This window comes from Protopterus annectens, chromosome 7.part0, assembly GCF_019279795.1.
Source record: "Protopterus annectens isolate FY-2018-M chromosome 7.part0, PAN1.0, whole genome shotgun sequence".
Classification (NCBI taxonomy): Eukaryota; Metazoa; Chordata; order Ceratodontiformes; family Protopteridae; genus Protopterus; species Protopterus annectens.
In genome coordinates, this window is record NC_056739.1 from 929,114,554 (window position 1) to 929,138,747 (window position 24,194).

The window sequence follows — 24,194 nt, forward strand, 5'->3', positions numbered from 1 at the left end:
GCCAATTAATATGTGATGTGGCTAACTCACCACTATCAAACAATTAATATTTGATGGGTATCCCAGCACTGCCAAACAGTTAATATGTGGTGTTGACATCCCACCACTGCCAAACAATATGTGAAGTATGTGCACTGGCCCTGTAATCAAGGAGCCTCAATCCTCACCACTAGCACCAGTGAGGGGTGTCCACATTGGGAGGATAACAAGTACACACACAGTAAAGTGCAATTTTCCTTAAGTGCACACAGAGATCGCAGTCAGTCTGGGACTTGTTTCTCCCTTTCTGTCCAGATCCACAATAAGACTCCCCACTGGCACAGCTATAGAGTTCAGATCTCAGCCTAGTGGTCAAGCCAAAACCTCCAGCACCCTCTCTGTTCAACCAGTGCTTCATGTCCCTGCCCAAGTAGCTGACACACACACACACACACACACACACACACACACACACACACACACACACACACACACACACACTCTTTTGAGATTTGATTTGTATACAAGCACACAGACTCTCCTGGGGAAGGCTGGCACAGGTTCTCTGGTTATGTCCCCTTTCTGCCCAGACTGTAAGATAGTACCGACTGCCACCAACCACTACTAAAAGCTACTATAAAGGCCCTTACCAAAGGGTGCCTAATTCAACTGTGCAATATTACTGCTATCCAAATAGTAAGTGTGACCAGAACTTTTAAGGCTATTGGAGTGGCTTATACTATATCACCAAATACATACAAGTACTCTGAAGCTTAAATTATCTCTACACAAAACAGCCACAGTTGAAAGTCTTAAAAATATTTAATAATAAATAATAAAAACACAAGACAATACTTATTACTTCAACACAATGACATCACAGAGTTCAGAAATCACAGGGAATACTTTAAAACAATATTGTAGGATAGTCTGACATAAATATAAAAAAACAGCTAGACTAATCTGGCAATATTCCTGTCTATCTCTAAGAGAAATCACTGTTCTAAATACTACTTACATACAGAGCAAGCAAGTGCTGGTGAGTGGATGTTCTTACTAGATCCAAGACTAGCTATAGAATGCTGTTCTTTCTTTCTGAGAGCCCTTAAATTAATACGCAGTACTGCTGAGTCATTTCAGATTACATCATTCTTGTCACCTCTGCTGAAGTTTCCCAGGCTCACAGAACTCAAAATTTAACATATCTTTGTAATCTTGCACCTGAAAGGAAGCCGCAGGAATGAAGGACACTTTACATGTAAAATCTAATAATTATCTCTGTCTTAAAACAATAGAAAGAATTTACTAGCCCTGACATCCTGTCTCCGTGCTTGAGATCAAACACAGTTGTAAAATTCTTTACCTAACAGCTTTCTTCCAGCAGGGTGCACTGTGGCTACATTTTTCTAAGCTCAGTACAACATATAGTTTAATCATAACATATAGTTCTCTTTACATTTGTAAAACAAGCCTGTGGATTATATTAATATTTACAATGACATAGAATTATCTACAAAATTCTATCTGGCTGGGCTGGCAGCCCCTCACTTTTTCACAACCAGGTCTGGTTCACTAGTATTAGTTGGCAAGTGCAACAGCAAAGGCAACAGTTACAAGACCTCCTTCCTTTTCAGTCATAGGACCTTGCTCCTGCATCATGTCAGAAGCACTGCAAACAACTTTAAAGACATCTTTAACTGTTTCACTACATTAACCGATTTTAATTTCTTATGGAAAGCAGTGACATCAGATTGCACAGATGACACCAGGCTGCATAGTATGAATGACATCACAGATTAGTGGTTAAGGCCGACAGTCATGAGTGCATTTCAGGTAATGTCATGTAACTCTTATGGTCTCCAGCCCTGTGTCCGAGCTCATAAGCTCTTTTTTCCCTACATTTAGCTCTGCACAAGTCATTTAACTGCTGTCATTCTTTTAGGTGCTGTGCCTTGTGGGCCACAAATACCAGAAAAAAAATAATATGTAGTTGTGATAATAACATTTGTCTGGGGTGATTTTGTTAGTAAGTGTTCTCAAAAGCTAATGTAATAAATGCAGAGACTTTACTGCATCAGTTAAAGTTTATTATGCGGCCACAGAAACTGAAGAAGATTTTTAATGTTTACAATATTCCATATTACTGACTGTTCATGTCCACCTCATTTCCTTCTAAATAAACATATGGAGAAGCTGACAGCAAATTAAGGACCTCTATGAATTAATAGGAAATAAAAGTTCTTTATTATTTTTTGAGAAGCATTACAGATGCATTAAACAATAGAATCCCACGTTTAGCTTCCTCAAGAAATGTTCAGCACAAAACCTATTAGATTAGAATTAGAGCCGTTGTAGTTGCAGGTACAGATGCTGTTGACCAAGTTCTTGGAGAAGGTGTTCTCAGGTGGGGTTACCAGCATTACAGTTATGAGAAAATGATAACGTTTTGTGTCTGAATAAAAAATATTGTTATACTTAGTTAATTCACAGGACGGGAGCACAGTAGATGAATCCTTGCAATTGGCTGACTATGGTGTTACTTCTGTTCTGGGTTGTACCAACATAATGAGGTACAACTTTGTTTTTTTAATGTGGAAATGACTGCCTGAATAGAATTTGGTCAGATGATGTGGAGATATGAGTTTTGAACATTAAAAATGAACCTTCTTCATCTCTGTACACACACACACATACACATACACACACACACACACACTAATACATTTATTTTAATATTTGTGTTTTTCTTTTTCAGACTTGATTTCCTTGCAACTTTTAACTGCTTTTTCATTCACATTTCCTTCTCATTTTAGTTTACTGTATGTCGCTGCTGGTATGTTAGGTGGAAACATGCTGCTATGCATGTCATGGGTGGCAAGGTAAATCTTATGGCCTTTAGGTTAAATCAATCCAATCTGAAATCCTTAGCATTCTCTTCTTTATATGAGACCAGTTTCTAGCAGGTTTTATTTTGTTAAGCTAAAAGTACTCACTTTCTTTGTTTGACTCAGAGGTAGAGAGATCGTGACAAAATGGCTTCTGTGTATGCCACATGAATGATACAGTAACCGTTCTCTTGATGTTTTACTTACATACTGGCAAATAAGCTGTAGGCCATTGTATCACTTTAATGTTACTGTCATTCCCTGTCTCTCACACATTCAGATACACGTGCGTCCAGAATGCAGGGATCCCCTGCGAATCTTAATATTCCTTCCATCGTGTCTTCTTTTCTATCCTTTGGTAACCAGCCTTGATCCTTAAGTTTGGGTATCACCATTACAGGAAGTAAATTCTGGTAGTGACATACCAAGTACAGTAAACTCTCAGTTAACAGGCACCCATGGGGATTGGTAGATGCCAGATAACTGTAGTTTCTGGTTGCTTGAGAGTTACTATTAAAAATAGACCTGACAAATACTGTACCCTATACTATACCATACCATAAACACTGTATTGATTTGATTTTAATATTGAAATACAGTAATTAAAAACCTGGCTGGAATAATAATATTTAACTTATATTTCCGCTAGAAAGCATGGCACATGGAACGGTTTTCAGTGGCACGCTGAGCGGATTGGAATTGAATGAGTTGAACAGAGAGTGAGTGAATGCATGTATGAAAGCAGAAACAACCATGTGTGAAAAATCGGAGAGATGTATGAAAACGTGTGTATGTGTGTGTGTGTGTGTGTGTCTGTGTTTGAGATCGGACAGGGAAAGAGTGAGTGAATGCATGTATGAAAGCTGAAGAGATTGTGTGTGTGCGAGAGGAGAGAGAGTGAGTGAGTGACTGCATGTATGAAAGCAGAAGAGACTGTGAGAGATCAGAGAGATGTATGAAAGCTAAAGAGTGTGTGTGTGTGAGATCAGAGAGCAAAACAGTGAGTGAATACATGTATGAAAGCAGAAGTGACTGTGTGTGAGAGATTGTAGAGATGTATGAAAGATGAAGTCTGTGTGAGAGATCAGAGAATGAAAGAGTGAGTGAATGCATGTATGAAAGCTGAAGAGACAGTGTATGTGAGAGAGATCGGAGAGAGAATGTGCAGTGTGATGCAAACTTGAGTGTGGAGCAAGTGTTGCTATTTTAACGAGTTTGACTTGTTTGGTTTGACCTCTTCTCATATTGGGGAGAGAAACCTTTATATTTTCTACAGCTTACTGATAAGAGGGTAATGTGTCATATCCTTTTTCAGTAATATCCATATCCCTGAGTGCCCATTTTCATTGCAGGAGCTGTCTCATTACAACTACTGATTAGAACATGTGCAGTGTTTAATAGGAATTTATACAACTTTCTATTTTAACAGGTGAAAAACAAAGTCCCTCTATTAATTATTAGGTTTGTTTTGTGCCGTACCAGTTCCGTTGATTTTTCACATTTTTTTTCTAGGAGCAGTATGTTTTTATCCATGATGCCTTGCTAGAAGCTATTCTTGGCAAAGAAACCGAAGTGGCCGCTGGACAGCTGCACAGCTATGTGAACAGCATAATGACGCCCGGGGTTGGTGGGAAGACAAGACAGGAGAAACAGTTCAAAGTTTGTATTTACCTGAAGCACTGTATTAATCACTTTTTCCAGTTTCTCATTTTCCTAATGATTCTGTAGGGTAAAAGAAAAGTTAGAGTTAGCAGAGCTTGAACTTTACTCTAATTCTGGCCTTTATCATTAATTTTGTGGTCCAAATCTGCACATAATTTCCACGTCTAACTCTGAATTTTTGCCTACAGGTGTCTATACATTTGTATGAACAAATTTTGTATATGACAAGCCTAGTTACTCTGTGGAGTATGTTTTAGGGTTATGATATTAAGCACAGCATAATGATATGTGCATAATTTGCACATGTGATGTGTGTTGGTGTGTAGTACAGTTGCACTCTATTTATATTACTATTTTGTACAACTTGATAATTTAGATTAGAACAAATTTTGTTTCAGGAACTTCCTAATGAATGACTGCAAATGACCCTGTAAAACACTACATATTTTATGAAGGATGTACTACAACATTTTAGACAAAGTTGTTTCTTGATTCAACCAGATATCACTTCTAGTTAAGTTATGTTATTTATCAGTTATGTATTTAAAAGTGTGCCGAAACCCTGTGTAAACTTAAAAAAAAAAGGATGAAAAATGCAGGATGCTAGAAAATGACAACTCATTTTACTGTAGATCATGGCCTGTTGTATGCATTCTAAGTTCTGGTGTATTGCAGTTTTGGTGCTAGTCTAAATTTGATTTGAAAAATGTAATGCCCACTTCCGGTTAGGTGGTTGTAGCATTGCTGCTTCCGCTGACAAATGTGTCCTAATACTGTGTAATTAGTTTAACAATGCATTTCAGCCACATTTTGCATGCATATCCATAAATAGCTTCACAACCTGTTGAAATGCATTATTCATGAATTATAGCCCAAATGCAGGTTTTATATGTATCTCTAGTTCCCATTGCATATCTTTTTATGGAAGTACTGAAATTATAAGTGCTAATGTATAATTATGAACATTTTGCATTGCTAATATACAAAGCATGTCATTTTTAGCACGAAAACAGTAACATTCAAAAAATAGCTTAGCAGAGAAATCTAATCTGGTAAGCAAAATAAAATGCCCTCTATTTTTAGTCATGATTGAGCATTCTTCCTCCAAAACCAAAATTAAATTTAGCTGTTGGATATAATTGTCTGTATCTGTGTCTATGTATGTATAGATATAAATCTATATCTATGAATTTATATCTTTAACTATATATGTACTTAATATGCATATATATATATATATATATATATATATATATATATATATATATATATATATGTATGTATGTATGTATATATATATATATATATATATATATATATATATATATATATATATACACACACACACACACACACACACACACACACACACACACACACACACACACAGATGCAATATGTGTACATGGATATATATGTATATAAACAGTAGCAATGTTATGGATGGGACTACAGACTAATTTTTATTCTTTAACTTGAAGACGATAAAGCAAACTTTTGAAGCAAGGATGTTGAGTTGCTGTTTTATGATGGTTTCAGAATGTTTTCCAAAATCTGATAATGTTCACATCTGTAAACTGGGCCTATATTATGTAGCCAAAAACTTAAAATCTCGAGCACTCACATGAGCGAATATGCAGGTATTCAAAATCACTATTGTGGTGGGCTGCACCCCCCACACCCCCCTGCTAAATATATATTCCATCTCCAAGATCGCACTACAGTGAGGAAATGGGAAATATCCCGATCTCCACTGTACTGCGATACAAAAAAAATGAATATCGAATATCTGCATTTTTACTCATGTGAGCGCTCGAGATTTTAAGTTTTCGGCGATCTAAAGTAAACCCTGTAAACCTTGTAAAAAGTAAAGAAAACCGTGCAAACTTCAACAACTTACAAAATTTAGAGTATTTGCTTTATGCTAGAAGTACTTTTTCTAAATCTGATCTGTAAATAAATATTTGAATTAGTATTACTTATTTAACTTGGCAACTGCAACACCTCAGCCATCTATTTTCCTTCATATGTTAAAGAAGAAGCAAGTAAAGATCAGCAGGTGAAACACAGAGGAGTTGGCAATATTTTATGGCAAAGCAGCTATCTGTTTATGTACATGTAATGTTTTTACCATAAACAAGAATGCACCTTAGGAGTGTTCTGTGTATACATTATGGATGCCAAGTATTTATTGGTAGATACATTGTTGTGCACTCATACAGTAAAGCTGGTGTAGGTGATGGCATTTTATTGCACAAGTTTTCTTAAAACTGTAGTGAGAACAGTATCTGAGTAGTCATAGCTTTTATGATTGTAAGTTAGGTGTTTGGGGAAGTGTATTGTTTGCATAATACATAACCCAGCAGACCATGTTTGTGGTCATTTGCTGGCAGCATTCTTTTTTTTTTGTATTACCATTAATAGAATGTATCCAGTTTTATAAATTGCTTTGTTAGGGGAATATGTTGTTGTCTGTCACTTTTAAAGGAATTAATATGTTTGCTGCATGATTTGAACAAGGTATCCTGTCAGGCACATTGCTATTGGCTATAACATGCAAATCAGTGACTCTTTTGTTTCATTCTCAGATGAAATTACATTTTTATCGCACTGTACAAAGTAAGTCAGTGAAAGCCACTGACTGTAAATAAAGCACTTACAGAAACCTGTAGCCTACATTATAGATTAACAGGTTTGTAGAGCTGTGGAAATAGCATTTGCATTCAGCAGTTCATCCTAATTAATCAGAAACGTAATAAAAATGGTCAGTAAATTAATAATAATTACTGAATATAACAAGACCTACTACTGTGATCTAGTGTTTAGATATATTAGAAAATACAATTTAAACTATTATTTGGCCATAGCTGTTTAGCTGTTTATATGTTGTAAATATTATCATCCTGCACAATTTCAGACTATGAATAAGTAGACTGAAAAGCCACTACAATGCCAATAAGATCATATGATCATTATCACAACTGGCATTTGGCACAGAGGGTGCTGTGAGCTGTAGTTCTTAGGTTATAGGGTTTGTTTCCTTCAGCCCTCATTTACTTACTCTGTGGCCTTGAGCAAGTCACTAAACTGAACATAACTCCCAGGTTACCCCTGAAAAGGGACGGTGTCCAGTGGGCCTACCTGGTTATCAAGTGAAGATTATTATTATTTATTTTTATTATTCCTGAGTTTACCACACTGTGGGCAGTATGGCAGCCGTACATAAAGGTGGCAGTGTCTGTGTTTCATGTTCAGTACACGTAAAGTGTAAACTGCTTTGTATGCCTGGAGAACGCACCCAACTGATTGGCACATCATCTTCTACAGATGGGTTGCAATTGATATTGGAAGTGTGTTGAATGCATTTTAACATAGTGATGTTACCTCTGTGCTTCAGCTCTGATAGTGGTCTTATTGCTGCAAGAGCAGAAGAACCCACTTTCACTGGGCACAGCTATAAATCTTTTGAACATGTAAAGCACCACACTTTTAACTGATACTTAGATTTAACAGTGTGTTCTTCAGATAACAAGCAAGTCCGTGCCACAAACTTGATCCCGCAGTAAATATTCTTTGTAGCATCCCAAAGCTGGGAGGCTGCATCTCTACAGCTGTGCTTTAAAGTCAGCATGCTGTATATAGTTTGGTCCTTCTCCAGCTCTTCTTACTTCTGTTTCACCTGTGCATGTGCATAAGTCAGATCCTGCAGGTGTCTCCAGAGCAGTAAACCAATGTATATTGCAGTGGGGTTTTTTTTATATTATTTCTTAAATTCCTTTTGTGTAGGGAAAAAATGTAACGTGTCTTGTCGTTAGATTGCTGGTGACTGTTGATCAGGTCACGAAGATGCACTCTTTGTCCTAGAGGCAGACCCCTGAGAAGTGCACCCAATCAGTCTATATCTTTTTCATAAGACTACATTAAAATTACTGCTGCTGTAGGTACTTCATAGATATTGTATAGATTTAAAATCAGTCATGACTACCAAACTTGTAATAATTAGCTTATGTACATTCTAATCTCAGCAGTAGGAATACTAATTAAAATGTCTTGTAAATATGTAAAATATGTAATGATCAAGCTCGAATTACTAAAAGTCTTGCTAATCTATTGAAATACGTAATTGCTTTTATATTTTGTATAGGAATATGAAAGACTTAGACCTATTCTTACTTGCATGATGTATTAACCTTCTGTGAATGTGTTTGTGCCTGTGCGTGCACATGTTGTTTTGAAAGTGACTGTGTGCCCAGGTAGTGATTGAAGACCGCTCTTGAACCAACCCACCTACCCGGTTCAAATGTAAACTAAGGAAACAAACTCTTGAGCCTTTTTTTTTTAAAACACTTTTATAGAATTATCACTTGTGACATAGGCAAACTTAGATTTATATAGAAGCAATCAAACCATCTTAGCAAGTTTACATTTACAAGCATTATACATGACATATATTGTTATATATCGTATAATCTAAGCAACATTATATAAATTATTCAGTGACTGCCTTCTCTTAAATCTCATTCATCCTCCAAAACATTCTTCTGCATGAAGTGTTAGAAGAATTTCCATTTTTAAAGCAAGAAACACCTTTATTAAGTTATCATTTATGACACAGGCAATCATATATTTATATAAATGAAAACAAACCATGTTGACAAATTTTTAGTTGCAAACATTATACATCACTTCTAGTCTGTCCAGTCATTGTCAATCAAATGTTACATAGCTCATTTAAATTCTGCCTTCTTTTAAACCTCCTTTTTCCTCCAAATTATTATTCTACAAGTATTGTTCCCATAATTCCCATTTTTTCCCTATGTAATTTGCTCCTACACTTTTCTAAAGATCCCAATTCCAGTTCTATCTCTGTTACTGTATTCACTACTTCCAGTATAGTTGGTTTAGATTTTGATTTCCATTTTCTAGCAATTGCTTTTTTGGCAGTCACCATTATTAGACACAGCATGACCTTACCATGCTTAGGCAATTCCAATTCTGTATCATAGCTCAAAAATAATTTCTTTATTTATACCATTTTGTTCACCCAGAATTTCTGATAGAGTAGTCTGCAGAGAATTATTAAAGTCTGCCAACTCATTACAAACTCTTGACCCTTCTTCATATGCCATAACTTCAGTCTAGGATGATACATGCAAAGGCATTTTATGTCTCAGCTCAAGTACATAATAGATGAGCAGTGGGCAATTTGATGAAGGAATAGCTGACTTATATTTTCAGTTTCTGCTCCATTTTGTGAAACTAATGCCTCACCTGTATCTCTTTTGGTTACTTCTCCTGTGGGAATTTTTGTTGTCCCTTTCACATTTGGCATCCTTCGACCAAGCAACTGTCCTAGATCATGTACTAGGCATCATCATAGCACTTCTTTGTTATTATACTCCATTCCTTAACCTTGGACCTTTTTCTAATCCAGTGTCCATAGTTAGGTGGACTTAGTAGACATACTTAGCTATAGTGTTGATGTCTGTCACTTGATTAATGCTTTGAGGATATCAGGGCTGACCTTCCCCTGGCCATGGCCAGTGTAAGCAACCTATAAGGCATACTTTTATAGTATGCTGAAGGTATGTTTTCAACATGCTTCATATTCTCCTCCAGACAGCTGTGTTTACTGGGTCCTTCCTTGACAGCTTCTAAAATAACCCTTCCTTCGATGAGGTCTGACATCCTGTTCCATAGGTTCATAGGTAGGTACTAGGCTGTCGGCCTTAGAGCCTATACAAGCCTAGCCAAAAAGGTACCCTGGCTTTCGTCACCCAAGAAAATGATTTTCTTGTGCCCCTGTTGAGCAGAGCCACAGAGGTGATCCCCGGGGTGAATTTCCTGTTTCCCATCCAATCATCAAGATTTTTCTTGAAGAGTGCTAATGAGGAGCTTTGTTTGATATAGATAGGTAGTTTGTTCCAGAGTATGGGAAGTCTCTGGGACAGGAATCTATCCCTCCAGCATGTTCTGTTTATTGTGGTGACAAGGTTTAGGTCCCTAGAGCGTGTAGCTTGGAGGGATTGGGATTTCTTTAAGTGGAGCATGTACAAGAGCTCTGTGTTTGACATAGCTTTGTATGTTAGGCAGAGATCGCATCAGAGTAGGTGATATGCGACAGAGTAAAGCTTGAGGTTTTTGAGACGGTCTGCATAGGACATCTGTTTGAGGCCAGTAATCCTCTTTGTGACTTATTTCTGTGACCTTTCCGGTTGTTGTAGATGTCTTGTGAGGTACATACCAAAAGGGGCGTTGTACTCTGTAATGGGTCTAATGAGTGACGAGTAGAGGGGAACAATTACCTCTTTTTTCCTGGATGAGAAACCTTTTGTGATGAGGTGTGCCACGTAGAAGGATTACCTGACTACTGTGGTGTTGTGATTATCAAAGGAGAGACTACTGTCCACCTGTGTCCCAAGGTCTCATCACATTTTTGGTGTTAATTAGACTACCACCTATGTGGTGCTCATGGGTACAGAGTTTTTACCAAAGGGGATGGCAATGTACTTTTTGGCATTGAGCTTGAGGCCATGGCTTGGACACGACGCATCTGTCTCATTGAGGCCCTTTTGTAGGATGTCCACATCATTAGAAGTTTCAATTATGGCTCCTAGTTTGCAGTCATCTGCGAACTTCGTTAGGCAAGGACCTTCTGTATTAACCTGTATTTCAGAAAAGTAGATACGAAACAGGAGAGGACCCAGGGATGAACCCTGTGGTACTCCACTTGTCACTGTTCTGAAGTCAGATTTGGAGTCTGCTTCTTTCACAGTGTGGGTTCTGTCAATGAGCCAGCTGGCAACCCATCTTGTGACATTGAGATTTATACCTAGTTTAGTGAGTTTATCTATAATTCCAGAGTGAGCGATGGTGTCAAAAGCCTTGGCGAGATCTAGATAGGCTGTGTGAACCACCTTACCCTCGTCTACGGCTTTGGTGACTGCTTCAAAGAAGTCAATCAGGTTTAGGAGACATGATCTGCCTTTTACAAACCCAAACTGGGTGGGTTCCAGAGTTTGGAGATTACCAATGTCTTTGTTTATAAGTTCCATGATGATACGTTCCATGGCCTTGCAGACCAGGCTTGTTAGGCTAATGGGGCCCGTAGTAGCTCCCCCCTTTGTGGAGTGGGATAACCGTCATTGTGCGCCATTCAGTGGGCACAAAGCCTGAGTGAGGCTATGATTGAACATGGTGCTTAGGTGGGGTGCCAGTTCATTCTGTAGTTCATGGAGAACGCAGCCTGGGATGTTGTCAGGCCCCATGGATGCTGTGTTCTTAGCTTTAGAAAATGTGTTTTTTACCTATGCAGCTGTGATTACAGGAAATTTGCATTCTTTTGGTATAGAGAATGGGCCCTTTAGGGGATGAGGGAGGGTAAAGTTAGCACTGAACCTATCTGCCAGGATGTTTGCAATATCAGTTGTATATTTAGTGCCATTGTGCTGCAACTCAGAGCAGATCTGAGTGTTGCCATTGAGATTCTTGACATAGCTATAGAATGCTTTGCGGTTGTCTTTAGAATCAATGGCGATTTTGTTTTCATAACTATCTTTTGAGGATTTTATGAGGGATGTCAGCTTCTTACTGAGGCTGACCAGGGAGTTCTTCCAGTCATAGGATTTTACTCTTTTTTGCAGCAGTTTCTTTCTTCTGTTGTAGAGTTTGTTTATGGCAGGGGACCACCAGATTGGCTTCCTTTTGAAGGATAGCATCTTGGTTCTGTTAGGGATTGCACGATCCATGCACTCGTGTAAGTGCTTATAAAGTGCATTTGTGTAGGATTCAGCAGTCATACCTCTATTGTCCATCTGCATGGGTGTTGTGAAGTTTGCCACTTCTGTCTTAAGAAGCGTGAAGTTGTCTTTGGAGAAATTTTTTATGGTGGTTTCCCTAATGGGGGGGGGGTGGGATTTGGATGTCTAGGCTGATTAGCTTGTGGTCGGACCTGACCAACAAGGAATTAACCTCTGATGTGGAACACCGGTCGTCCATGTTGGTAATGACCAGGTCTCGGATATTGCTGCCCCTGTTGGGGTTTTGGATAAATTGATCCAAGGCGCTGGAATTTATAAATTCCAGAAAACTTTGAGCAAAAGATTTGGCACATGTGTAGTTTTCCCAGTTAATGGTGGGGTAGATGAAATCACCTGTTATTAGGGTGTTGGGTTGTACCCTAATATTTTCCAGTGTATCAAGAAATGAGGAGTGGGAATCCTGGGGCATGGTGGGGAATCTGTAGCAAGTTACAATTTGGATTGCGGTCCTGCCCAGAGTTAGTTGCACTTGGATAATCTCGGATGTATTATCCTGAGCAACTATCCTGGAGGTGTGGATATCCTTAATGAATATGGACATTCCTCCACCTTTAGTGTTTTGGTCCAGGTTAGGTGGCCGAAAGGTGTGGTATGAATTATAGCCTGGTAATGCAGGGGTGCTCTCTGGAGCCATGAACCAAGTCTCTGTCACTGCACAGATATCGATGTTCTCCATTTTAAGGAGTGCCTCGAGTGAATGCATTTTGAGGTTTAGACTTCTAGCATTGAGTAGCATTACCCTCAGATTTTGCTTGCTTGTACCTGTTAAGGTGGTGAATTTGTCATTTGAACCTTGCCTAAAAAAGACACTATAGGGGTGGCAAGAACCTTAGTCAGTATCCGGAATCCCAAGGGCGACAGGTGCAGGCCATCTCTGGCAAAGCATTGTGATCTGTCGATCATGTCATCCCAGGCAGACAGATACTGGATCCCATTAGAATGACACCAGAAGCGTAGCCAATTGTTGAATTCAATCATTTTGTCCTTGTACTGTGGTATCATTCTGTGCGATGGCAGGATGCTACTCAGGGCTAGGGTCATACCTGCCTGGTCTACAGGATCGGAGAGCTCCTCCATGTCTCTCTTTATGTAGTCCAGGGAGGTACATCTCAGGTCATTCACGCCAACATGGACAATGACAGAGTCATATTTGTACTCGTTATAGAGTTACCTGAGTGTGTGTGTGTGTGTGTTATGTGGCAGATCCTGGCACCTGACAGGCAGCTAACAGTAACTTTCTCCTTGTTTAGCCTGGTGAGTGGAACATCAGTGTGCCTGACTATAGAGTCACCTATGACTAGAGTGTTGAGTATCTTGTTATGCCTTATGGGCTATGGTTGAGTGGCACACTGAGTTTGTGGGCTATGTGTCATTTGGGTTGTGTTGGGGGGGTGGAAGTTGCTTGTGATTTTAATTTGGAGGTCTCTGTTGCTTGAGCAGGTTTTTATTGAGAGCCTCCGCAAATGTAGTTGTGTGTTTTTGTCGCTATGCGTGTGTTTTGGTGGTGTAGGTTTTGAGGGGACTATGTGATAAATGTAGTGTGGTGCAACTGTTTACCTTCTCCTCTTGACTGTCTAGTCCAGTCTTGGGTGAAGAGAGCTTTGCTTCCAGTTTGGCTATATAAGTGCATTTCTCACAGGTTGTAGTATTGGGTGGTAGGAGGAGAGGGTTGTCTGTGTACATGAGGCAACTGCTGCATTGCCCCAAGATGCTCAGATTCATCAGGTAGACCGGAGAAAACACCGAGAGCTGACCCTTAGACATGCCTGGATAGGTGCTTATTTATTAAGTACCAAAAACTGTTTTCCTCTAGACAAGTATAGAAAGTTGAGTGCTGTAGTAATTTGTAGCTTATTTAGTGCTTACAACAAGTTCTGAACAAGTGCTGAGCTCAAAGAAACAGATTTGAGTGCTAAAACTAAAAAAACTGGCTAGTTTTAAGGGAAAATTTGAAGAGCAGACTTTATGACGCCAGGAACAGTTTAACTCTAGCTAAGCGGCGATGCATAAAGTGTATTTTTTTTTTATATAAGAGTAGCAAATGAGCAAACTGATTTAAACAAATTAACCAATAGAAAGCTAAAAACGGAGCCCCATTTAAGCAGTCTTTGATCAGACAAGTTCTAACTGCACACTCCTGCCACTAGGGTGCAGGGGAACCTTCTCCAAAAAAGATGGTTTGGATTAGTGCTCAAGTTATACAAACAAAGCTAGATTCAGCAGGTCTGAATTTAGTCTATGCTACAGCAAACAAGGTGTACCAATTTTTGAAAGAACAGTTCAAATAAGCAGGCACAATAAGCCTTTAACCAGAAACTCCCAGCTCAGAAGGGCAAAATTTGCCCTCTCCTCCCACAACAGTGCAGACCACACCGTCTTAATGTAAAATAACTGGCCCGAAGCGTAAGTGCTTAAACCAGAACTAATACACTCTTAGAATAACAGACACTAAGCCTTCAGTCAGCAACTTCCAACTTAGAAGGATGTAAGCTACCTGTCCTGCCACAACAGTGCAGAACCACAAACTTTCTTAATGTAAAGCAACTGGTCTGAAGCCCAAGTGCTTCAACCAAAGGCTTAGAATAACAGTTACAATTTAATCAGGCTACTAACTAGCAGTAATAAATGCAGCAGAATAAATGCAATAAAGTAGGAAGAAACACAAGTACAGTAAAAGCAGATGAATAAAGTACAATTTTTTGTATATAACAATAGAAAATGAGCAAACTGATTTAAACAAATTACCCAATTAACCAGTAAAAAAGCTCAAAACTGAGCCCTGTTCCAGCAGTCTTCAATCAGACAAGTTTTAACTGCACACTTCTTAATGTAAAACAACTGGTCTGAAGACCAAGCGCTTAAACCGAAAGGCTTAGAATAACATTTGCAATTGAATCACACTAGCCAGAACCCAGGAGTTTCCAACAGTGAATGCAAGAATTTACAAACAGAATCTGGTAGAATTTCTTACAAACATAAACTATTTTTAAATCAGCAAGCCTTGAAGCAATCAGATAACGCAAAAGCTGTTAGACCACTTTTATAAACTCAGCCTCAGAAATAGGGGGTAAGCAGTTTCAGGACAGATGAGAACAGAAAACAATGCCAGAAAATATGTAAAACAATTCAGCCAGACTGCTAATCATAGTGAGGATCTGTTGGCACCATCACAGAAAGGCAAACTGTCTGCTTCTGGATACATTTTAGCAGCAGCTTCATAGCCCACTGATCCTACCTTCTTAGGTCTATAGGAGTTTATTAGGCTAATGACCACAATGGCCTTTTTAAGCCTAGCCATGCATCCCAACTCTCTGACAAGATCTGATACCCTTGATAAGTGTAAGCATGGGCCTGAAAGGTGAGCCATTTGCAGGTGACCTGTGTCCATTAGAGACAGAGGTACCAAGCCAGGGATGAATTTCCGGTAGGGAGGAACTCTGCTTCACATGGATGGGGAGCCTGTTCCATAGACGGGGTAGTCTCTGGGATGCATACTTATATCTCCAGCAGGTCCTGTTTATATCTGCACTATATATTGTTATTTACATACTTATTGTCAACTGTACCTCGCTGATGCTTAATTCCTTTATGTGTGCCCAACTACATACCTAATGGGCCTAGTTGAAATATGTATCCTTGAATTATCTGTATGTCTGTAAATTGCCTCCTTGGAGCTTTTCTCCCCGGGCCTCCACTGAAAATGGACACATATCCAGTTGGACTATCCTGGTCAACAAATGTAAAATAAATAAAATAAAATAAATAAATATCACAGGCAAGTCTTTAGAAAAGGTAATTTATGGTGCTGTTTGATATGTGGATATGCAGGAAGTCCATCAGTGTGGGGTCTGACAATGCCCAGTATGCCAGGCATAGATCTCCCCTCAACAGCCTGTAGGAGACGGAATACAGGGATAGGGCCTTCTTCCATAATATGTTGTGCATTTTTTTCTACAGTCCAGCATCATAGTTGACATTAAGTGGTAAAGATGACCTATCTATTACCTTTGACAAGATGCATGCATCCTTAATAATGATTACTTTGCATGCCCTACCCTTAGCAGGTAGACATTGCCTTATTTAAGCCCTTCATAAAACAAGGAAGGGTGGTGGTCTGTGTATTCAGATAACCATCATTTAGCCCTTCCCCACTCTTTAGCTGAGTAAGTACAACTAAACATGGCTAAACATAGCATTCCTTTAAGGTAGGTCCAAGTTCAAAGGGGCTGGGTGCTGTATATAAACAGTGGAGTTAGTCTTCCTGAATGACCCCAATAGGTTTCTGGTAGGATTTCTTACCCATCACATGGTCATTCCCTCTTTACTAGATCATTAACAAGGTGGCACTTCATTGTCCTTCCAGAGATTAGCATGCTACTGCCTGTGATCAAGAGAGTAAAAATCTTTTAGTGGGGCCCAGAGTTCAGAACTGCTTTGACTTCATACCAAAGCAGATTCTGTTATGAAGAAAAATACAAGAAAGTAAGGTATGTAAGTACAGTCCTGTTGAAAAAGAGCCTTATTTATGTGAGGTCACTAGGGTCATATTTTCACTCATCTTGACTGTGTGGACTCACAAAACATTGCAACACATCTGATGAGATGTCATGCATGCTTTGAATCATCACAATAAAAGTGCTATCCTGAAATAGTTTTCTGTAGCTGCTCAGAGTTCTGCCCAGTGTTTGCAATCTGCCTCATATGTGGTTAATTTTTTTCATTGGCCACTCCTACTCTTACTTGTCCTAAACTAAGCTGTTCATATTCACAAATATGAATATTTTTTGCCTGTTTTTGTGAATGCCCCCTTTCCAGACATACATCCTTACTGGTGGTGATATCTAAAAAATTTCATCTGATGTAAATCTTTATTCATTCATTATTGATAGGACTTCGGTTCCATCCTCGGAACCGACACGGCTGTTTCCAAGCTTGCACCAGCCAAAAACTCTCAGCTAAGACCTACCCATAATGCCCCTCTTATAGTCTCTCCAGATCTCGTTTGCCACGTTCCTTGTCAGACTTACCAAGCCTTCTCTCTCAAAGCTAAGTGTAAAATTTGTGTAATTGTGTGTAATTTCTCTCAAAACTTTACCTTTTTTAGTCAGTTCTCACTAATTTTTCCTCTCGCTTATAAACCATTTCTACTTCCTACCCTCTACCTTTGGTAGTTACCCTTATACCATCGTTGGTACTGTCCTTTTCTCCTACCTTTGGTAGGTCCTCCTTTTACTGCTTGTGGTATTTCTAGGTACCATTGTTGGTAGTTTTCTCATATATATATATATATATATATGTATGTATGTATATATATATATATATATATATATATATATATATTTCACTTGCTGTTGTTTCCTTTCTTGACTGTTTTATGTCAGCATAGATTAGTGTCTTTATGTCGGAAAAAGCTAAATTGGGATTTAAGCAGTGTGATAAGTGTGGGCGTAAGATGCCCAACTCAGATGGTCACTCCCGGTTCGTTTATTGTTTGGGAGTTGACCATATAAATGCTTCATGTGACATCTGCACCAGTTTTAGTAATCGCACTCTAGCTGAAACAAAAACAAATTGATTTTGAAAGGTTTAATGAAAACGCCTTTTTCAGAGGCTCTCTCTGGGACGGAGGTCTCATCACCTCCTAAGACCAAAAAACTCGGAGAGAAACGGAGTCACTCGGTTCCTACATGTCTGTCCTTTTCGGAACTGAGTCGACACTGAGCTTCTCCGGCACAGACAACTTCAGCACCAGACTCTGTGTCTTCTCCCTCGGTGCCGCCTCTGATGTTGACTTCTATTACTGTACCAGCTTTGGCACCATCATCTTTGGTGCCGTCCTTGGTTTTGACACCGGCTTTTTCAACCATACCCGCTCCGGCACCATCCCCGTCCACAGTGCCGATAGCTTATACGACTCCACAGACTATGACCCCCGTCAGTTCTAAAGGTTGAACACCTTCCCAGAACCAGATATTCTCCAACTTACGACCCTTTTACGAGGCACCAATTTAGCCCCTTTCTTGAAAGATCTGACACTCCTTCAGCAGCTTCCTATAGATCCACCAGGAGCCTTTCAGAACAAGATGTAGTGCGGGTTGTGGACCAGCTTCTGGCAGCTAGAGGATTGCCCTCTCTTGCTAGATCTTCCATCCCCTTTGGAACAGAACCCTTCATAGCAGACTCACCAGTATATCTTCCTCTGGCCTCTTCCCAGACTCTGGAGACTTTGGTACCAGTGACCACCCCGGTGCATACTCTCTCGTCCCTGACTGCGGAGTTCTGCTTGTCTGCACCGACTACCCTTGGCGCATCGGCTCCTTTCGGAACCGGTGCTCTCTCGCAGTGTTTGGGCTCTCGGCACCGTGGTTCCTACTTTGGTGCCTATTTTTTCACTGGCACTGTATATGTCCCTGGCTCCACAGACAGCTACCAGTCCTCTCAGAGCTCCTCACCTGGAGGCGGGCTCCTCAGGGCAGGGTGTGACCTCAGTTCCGAGGTTGTCCTTCTCGGTTCCGAGCTCCCATCCCTCCTCAGGTGGGCCTGCTTTCCAGGTGATGGAGAGGGTCCTTGCTTCAACAGGCTCGCAGTCAGCACCAATGGCATCGACACCAGAACCCCTCTCTAGCATGCAGCTGTCCCAACCCCCTACTCTGGGATCCCGGGCACAGGAGCTGCAGGACCGTCCCTTGAAGGGAACTCTTTCACCGGAGTCCTCTTCAGAAGATCCCACTGGGGAGCCACCCCAGAAGAAACGGTGCAAGAGGAAGCACCTAGATTCCCCTTAGGAATCTATCATTGAGGACACAGATTGCGTTGAGGGAGAAGGGTCCCCACAGTCTCCCCAGAAGACGTCTCATTTGGAGACATTCTTGAAATCCTCAAGCAGAGGGGAGACTGGAAGTCCTCTAACCCTTCTTCAGAGGAATTGGTGTTCTTGCAGGCCTTCCATGCCCGGCCATTTACTTCCTGGGTGACCCCACCTGCGGATGGGCTTGTAAAGCTGATCGTGCAGCATGCCTGGAAGGCCCTGAACAACATAGAACCTGTCCCCCAGAGACTGGACAAAATCTTATCCACCCCCAAAGATCAGTCCAATTGGTCCAAGCAGTTGGTAGTTGATTCCATGGTCGTGGCAGCGGCTACCAAGAGGGAACTGGCAGAAGATAGTTCCACTGTTCATCCCCCGAACAGGGAGTCTCGGGCCATAGACAGACTGGGGAAGCCAGACCTATGCTTCAGTGACCTTTGCCATTTGGTTGCTGAGCTATCTGGCACACTTCACTCGCATCCAAAAATACCTAATTTCTGAAATGTCTACCTCTTTGGCAGGGGTACTGCCTGGTGAGGTGCGTGACACTGTTGCCTTGCAGTTAGCTACTCTGGAGTCTATCTCAAACTCCTCAATGCAATTGATGTCTCACACCACCGAGGAGGCAGCTCGAGCAGACGCATCAGGCATTGTCATGAGATGGCATGCTTGGATGCGTTTGTGTGATTTCGCAGACCCCTTTAAATCTTCCTTCATCAATGCACCTGTCGACGAATCTTCACTCTTTGGTCTCAAAGTACGAGACACACTATCACAAAGTGAGAAAGACAGAAAGACTTTTTTTGCTGTGGGCATACGTTTTTCCACCCCCCAGAGATCCTATTCCGGGAACCAGATGGGAGGGAAATTGTGGTTCAAAAAGTCCCAAGGATCTTTTTATGGCACTCGTGGTGAGCAATCCCTCCAGGCAGACGGGGGAGGGGGGAACGGGGGAACTCAACTGGAAGATGCCCCTTTCGGGGCAGAGGGGGTCTGCATAACCAGGGTGCTAAGAGATTCCTTCTCTGGCCAGCCCTACCAGCGCTCCTGAGCAGCAGCCCAATTGTTTTCCTCTGGAAGCAGTCGGGGGTCGTTTTTCTCTGCACCTACCAGGCTGGCAACTTATTACTACCAATGTATGGGTGCAGAGCATAATATCCAGAGGCTACCATATCACATTCAATCTTACTCCCACACCCCGTCTAACGAAGTTCCACCCAATCAGAGGGAGGTAGCAGCCTTAGAAATCAAAAACGTGCTAAGAAAAAGAGTCATCCAGCCAGTCCCACCAGACCAGACAGGATCCGGCTTTTACTCTAGGTTCTTTTTAGTGCCAAAAAAGATAGGGGACTGGAGACCAATCCTGGATCTCAGCCTATTGAACAAATTTATAAAAGCTCAAAAATTCCGGATGGTCACAGTACAGTCCATCCTCCCCTTTCTAGGGAAGGACAACTGGATGTGCTTTATAGATCTCCAGGACGCGTATTACCACATAAAGATGGACCAGCCCTCCTGGAGATTTCTCCACTTCCGGCTGGGAACCAATCACTACCAGTTAGATTACTGCCATTTCGTCTCTCGACAGCCCCCTCGAGTGTTCACCAAATGTATGGCAGTTGTAGTAGCTCATCTTCGACTACAAGGATTCCAGGTGCTTCCATATCTAGACGATTGGCTCCTTACCGCCTCGACCAGGAATCTTCTCATCCACAGCCTCTCTTACACTCAAGGCCTTGCTCTTCACTTAGGGATTATGATCAACAAGAACAAATCTCAAATGTCCCCAACAAAAACACTGGAATTTATTGGAGCGATCTTCGACACAACATGCTGTCAAGCTTTCCTCCCTCCTCACAGGCTCTCAACAATAAGAAACCAAGTTCAAGTACTCCTCCCACAAACCTTTGTACTAGCACGCCTTGTACTTCAACTTCTGGGCCCTATGGCAGCAACCATTACCTTAGTTCCACTGGAAAGATTGCACATGAGACTAGTACAGTGGCTCCTTTCATCACAATGGTCATTCTTAACCCATCCTGTCGACCACTTGGTGTGCCTTACACCTCTTTGCAAGAAAGAAATGCTTTGTAGGATGAAGCCAGAATCAAGTCTTTGGTGTCGACCATTCTGCCTCCCCCAGCCCAGGGTGACCACGGACGCTTCCCTGCTGGGGGGGGGGGGCATTGCCAGGGAAAGACCGTCCAAGACACCTGGTCCCCCGTGGAGGCCAGTTTGCACATAAATGTCCTGGAATTGAGGACAGTTCTCTTAGCGTTGCAAGCGTTCCATACATCCCTCCCTTCCAGGACCATTGCAATTCAATCAGACAACATGTCAGTCATCTGTTATATAAACAAACAAAGCAGAACTAGGTCTTACCCCCTGTGTCGGGAAGCCATGAGAGTTTGGCACTGGGCGATACTTCCAACCACTTTCTTATAGCAACGCACATTCCCGGGAGTTCCAACCTTATTGCGGACAATCTGAGCAGGAACATCCTGATGCCTCACGAGTGGTCCCTCAGTCCTGTAATAGCAGATCGGATCTTCCGCCATTGGGGCAGGCTTTGCTTCCCCTCTGAACAATAAATGCAGAAGCTACTTTGCTCTGATCCCTCCTCAGGTGGAGTCACCGAGGGATGCTCTAACGCACAATTGGCCTCCGGGTCTACTGTATGCCTTTCCCCTGTTTCCCCTCATCCCAATATTCCTTCAGAAAGCTCAAAGGTTGAGAAGCAAAGTGATTCTCGTTGCTCCTGTCAAGTCTGGTTTCTTTTCCTATGGCCTCATCTGATTCATAGCCCATGGATCCTGGGTCAATCCAAAGGTCTGCTATCTCACCCTCTGGGACTGATTCTCCCCAATCTCCACAGCCTCAAGCTCACAGCTTGGTTCCTCAACTTCCGATGATTGTCAGGCTGCCTGATATTTCATCTACTGCCAGTGAGATTCTTCTGGCTTCACATAAACCTTCCACCAGAAAAATTTATTCTAGTAAGTGGGGTAGGTTCTCTACATTGGCCAAAGATCAGGACATAGACCCTTTCTCTATGCCTATTCAGAAGATCCTACAGTACCTGACTACTCTTCTACATGCAGGAGCCTCAGCATTGACAATTACTGTACATTTAGCAGGTATCGCAAATTTTCACAATGGATTCGATAATTCTTCCATTATGTTACACCGTCTGTGCAAAACTTTCTTGAAAGGACTATTGCATGTTAAACCTCCTGTCAAGCCCCCCTTGGGACTTGACTTTGCTACTTCAGTCGTTAACAAGCCCTCCTTTCGAACCTTCTAATTCATGTGATATAAAATTTTTGTCTTGCAAGACTTTACTTCTAGTAGCCCTTACCTCAGCAAGAAGAGTATCTGAGTTGCAGGCCTGAGTGTCAAGAGACCTTACTTGCATTTCAACAGGGATAGAGTGTCCCTACGTACTGACCCATCCTTTTTGCCCAAGGTCATTTCTGGATTTTCAATTAATCAATCTATTGACCTGCTGGTTTTCTTCCCTCAGCAGTCAAACAGAGGGGAGTATCTTTTACATACCCTTGATGTTCATAGGCAGCTTCGTTTTTATTTCCACAGGACTAAATCTTTCAGAAAAACGGATCAGTTGTTTATGGCTTTGCGGGACCCAGATTGGGTAAACCTGTCTCCAAAGTGACTGTATCCTCCTGGCTTAGAAACGTCAGTACCTTTATCTACCATCACAATAAACTGTCTTTACCTTCCAGAGTAAAGGTTCATTCCACTAGATCGATGGCTACTTCTGTGGCTTTTCATTCCAGAGCCTCTATGGATGATATTTGCATAGCAGCCACTTGGGCAAGACCTCATACCTTTATCACTCATTACAATTTGGATTTGGCCTCCAGGGGACGAGCATCTTTTGGTTCTATGGTGCATAGGAATATCCTTCCTTAGGGCCACCCAGTACTCAAGTAGCTGAGGACACAGTCCTATCAGTAAGGAATGAATAAAGATTTGCAACATCAGATGAAGAAGTGATGTCTTACCATAATGTTCCATATGTGTTGTAGATCTTTATTCTTTCATTACTTCCCACCCTCCTTCCCCCTGCCTGGACTCCTGGAGGACTTTAGGATCTCCTGGTTAAGGTACTTGCTCAGACAGAGCCTCCTACGGTCTCTTATTATCTCTATAATATAAGGGCGGGCAAACTCGATCTGAAGAGTTTGTGAGAGGGGCATTATGGGTAGGTCTTAACTGAGAGTTTTTGGCTGGCACGAGCTTGGAAACGGCCATGTCGGTTCCGAGGATGGAACCGAAGTCCTATCAGTAATGAATGAATATAAGATCTACAACACAGATGGAACGTTATGGTAAGACATAACTTCTTTTTTAGGGCTTTTTGTGGAACTGGTACACAAGGCTCAGTTCAGAATTCTGCAGGTTTAATCACTAATTTGTAAATGTCATTGGTAGTAGATCTCTGATCACCAAATGAAAAGAAACATTGCTTTTATTAACTGTCCTATTACTAAGATGGCATGTAAAGTGTAACCCTAGTTCTTCTCCTATTACAGGGAGATGTGGGGAGTTTTATTTAGACTGTATGAATCAGTGGGTCTCTGGAGATGACCTCAGAATCTTTTTTTTTTTTTTGTTTAGTACCTGCATCTGCCAATAATCTGACCTATTCCAACTGTTTTCTGCATGGCTGTCAGTGTGAAGAATGGTACTTAAATCCAACAACACCCTGAGTGCATTATAAACATATGAGCATTCCATAATAGGACATTCAGTAGGTGCACCTTTGCGTTCGCAAGTGATGTAACCCCTTCTATAACCCCCATCTCAGTTTGAGCGGACAATGCCCACTAGATGTACAGTCTCTCATGGGGGATACATTATTGAGAAACATGCCACTTAGCATACATCTCCATTTTGTCCCTAGTAAGGGAGAGCAGGCATTGCTGTGTCAGAAGTGCTGCTTGGATGGGCTGGATAAATGTCTTTTTTTTTCCATTTTCATTATTTTTAGATTCACAAAAGCTGTAATTTTTGGAC

General features: G+C 41.1%; 1 protein-coding gene across 1 annotated transcript in view; it reads left to right on the forward strand.

Annotated features, from left to right (window-relative positions):
* Positions 1-24,194, forward strand: part of PTPRG (protein tyrosine phosphatase receptor type G) — a 3,415,981-nt gene that overhangs the window by 3,276,524 nt on the left and 115,263 nt on the right. The window contains exon 24 of the mRNA XM_044077514.1: positions 4,377-4,523. Coding sequence (XP_043933449.1) covers positions 4,377-4,523 — 147 coding nt within the window. The remainder of the gene's footprint in view (positions 1-4,376; positions 4,524-24,194) is intronic.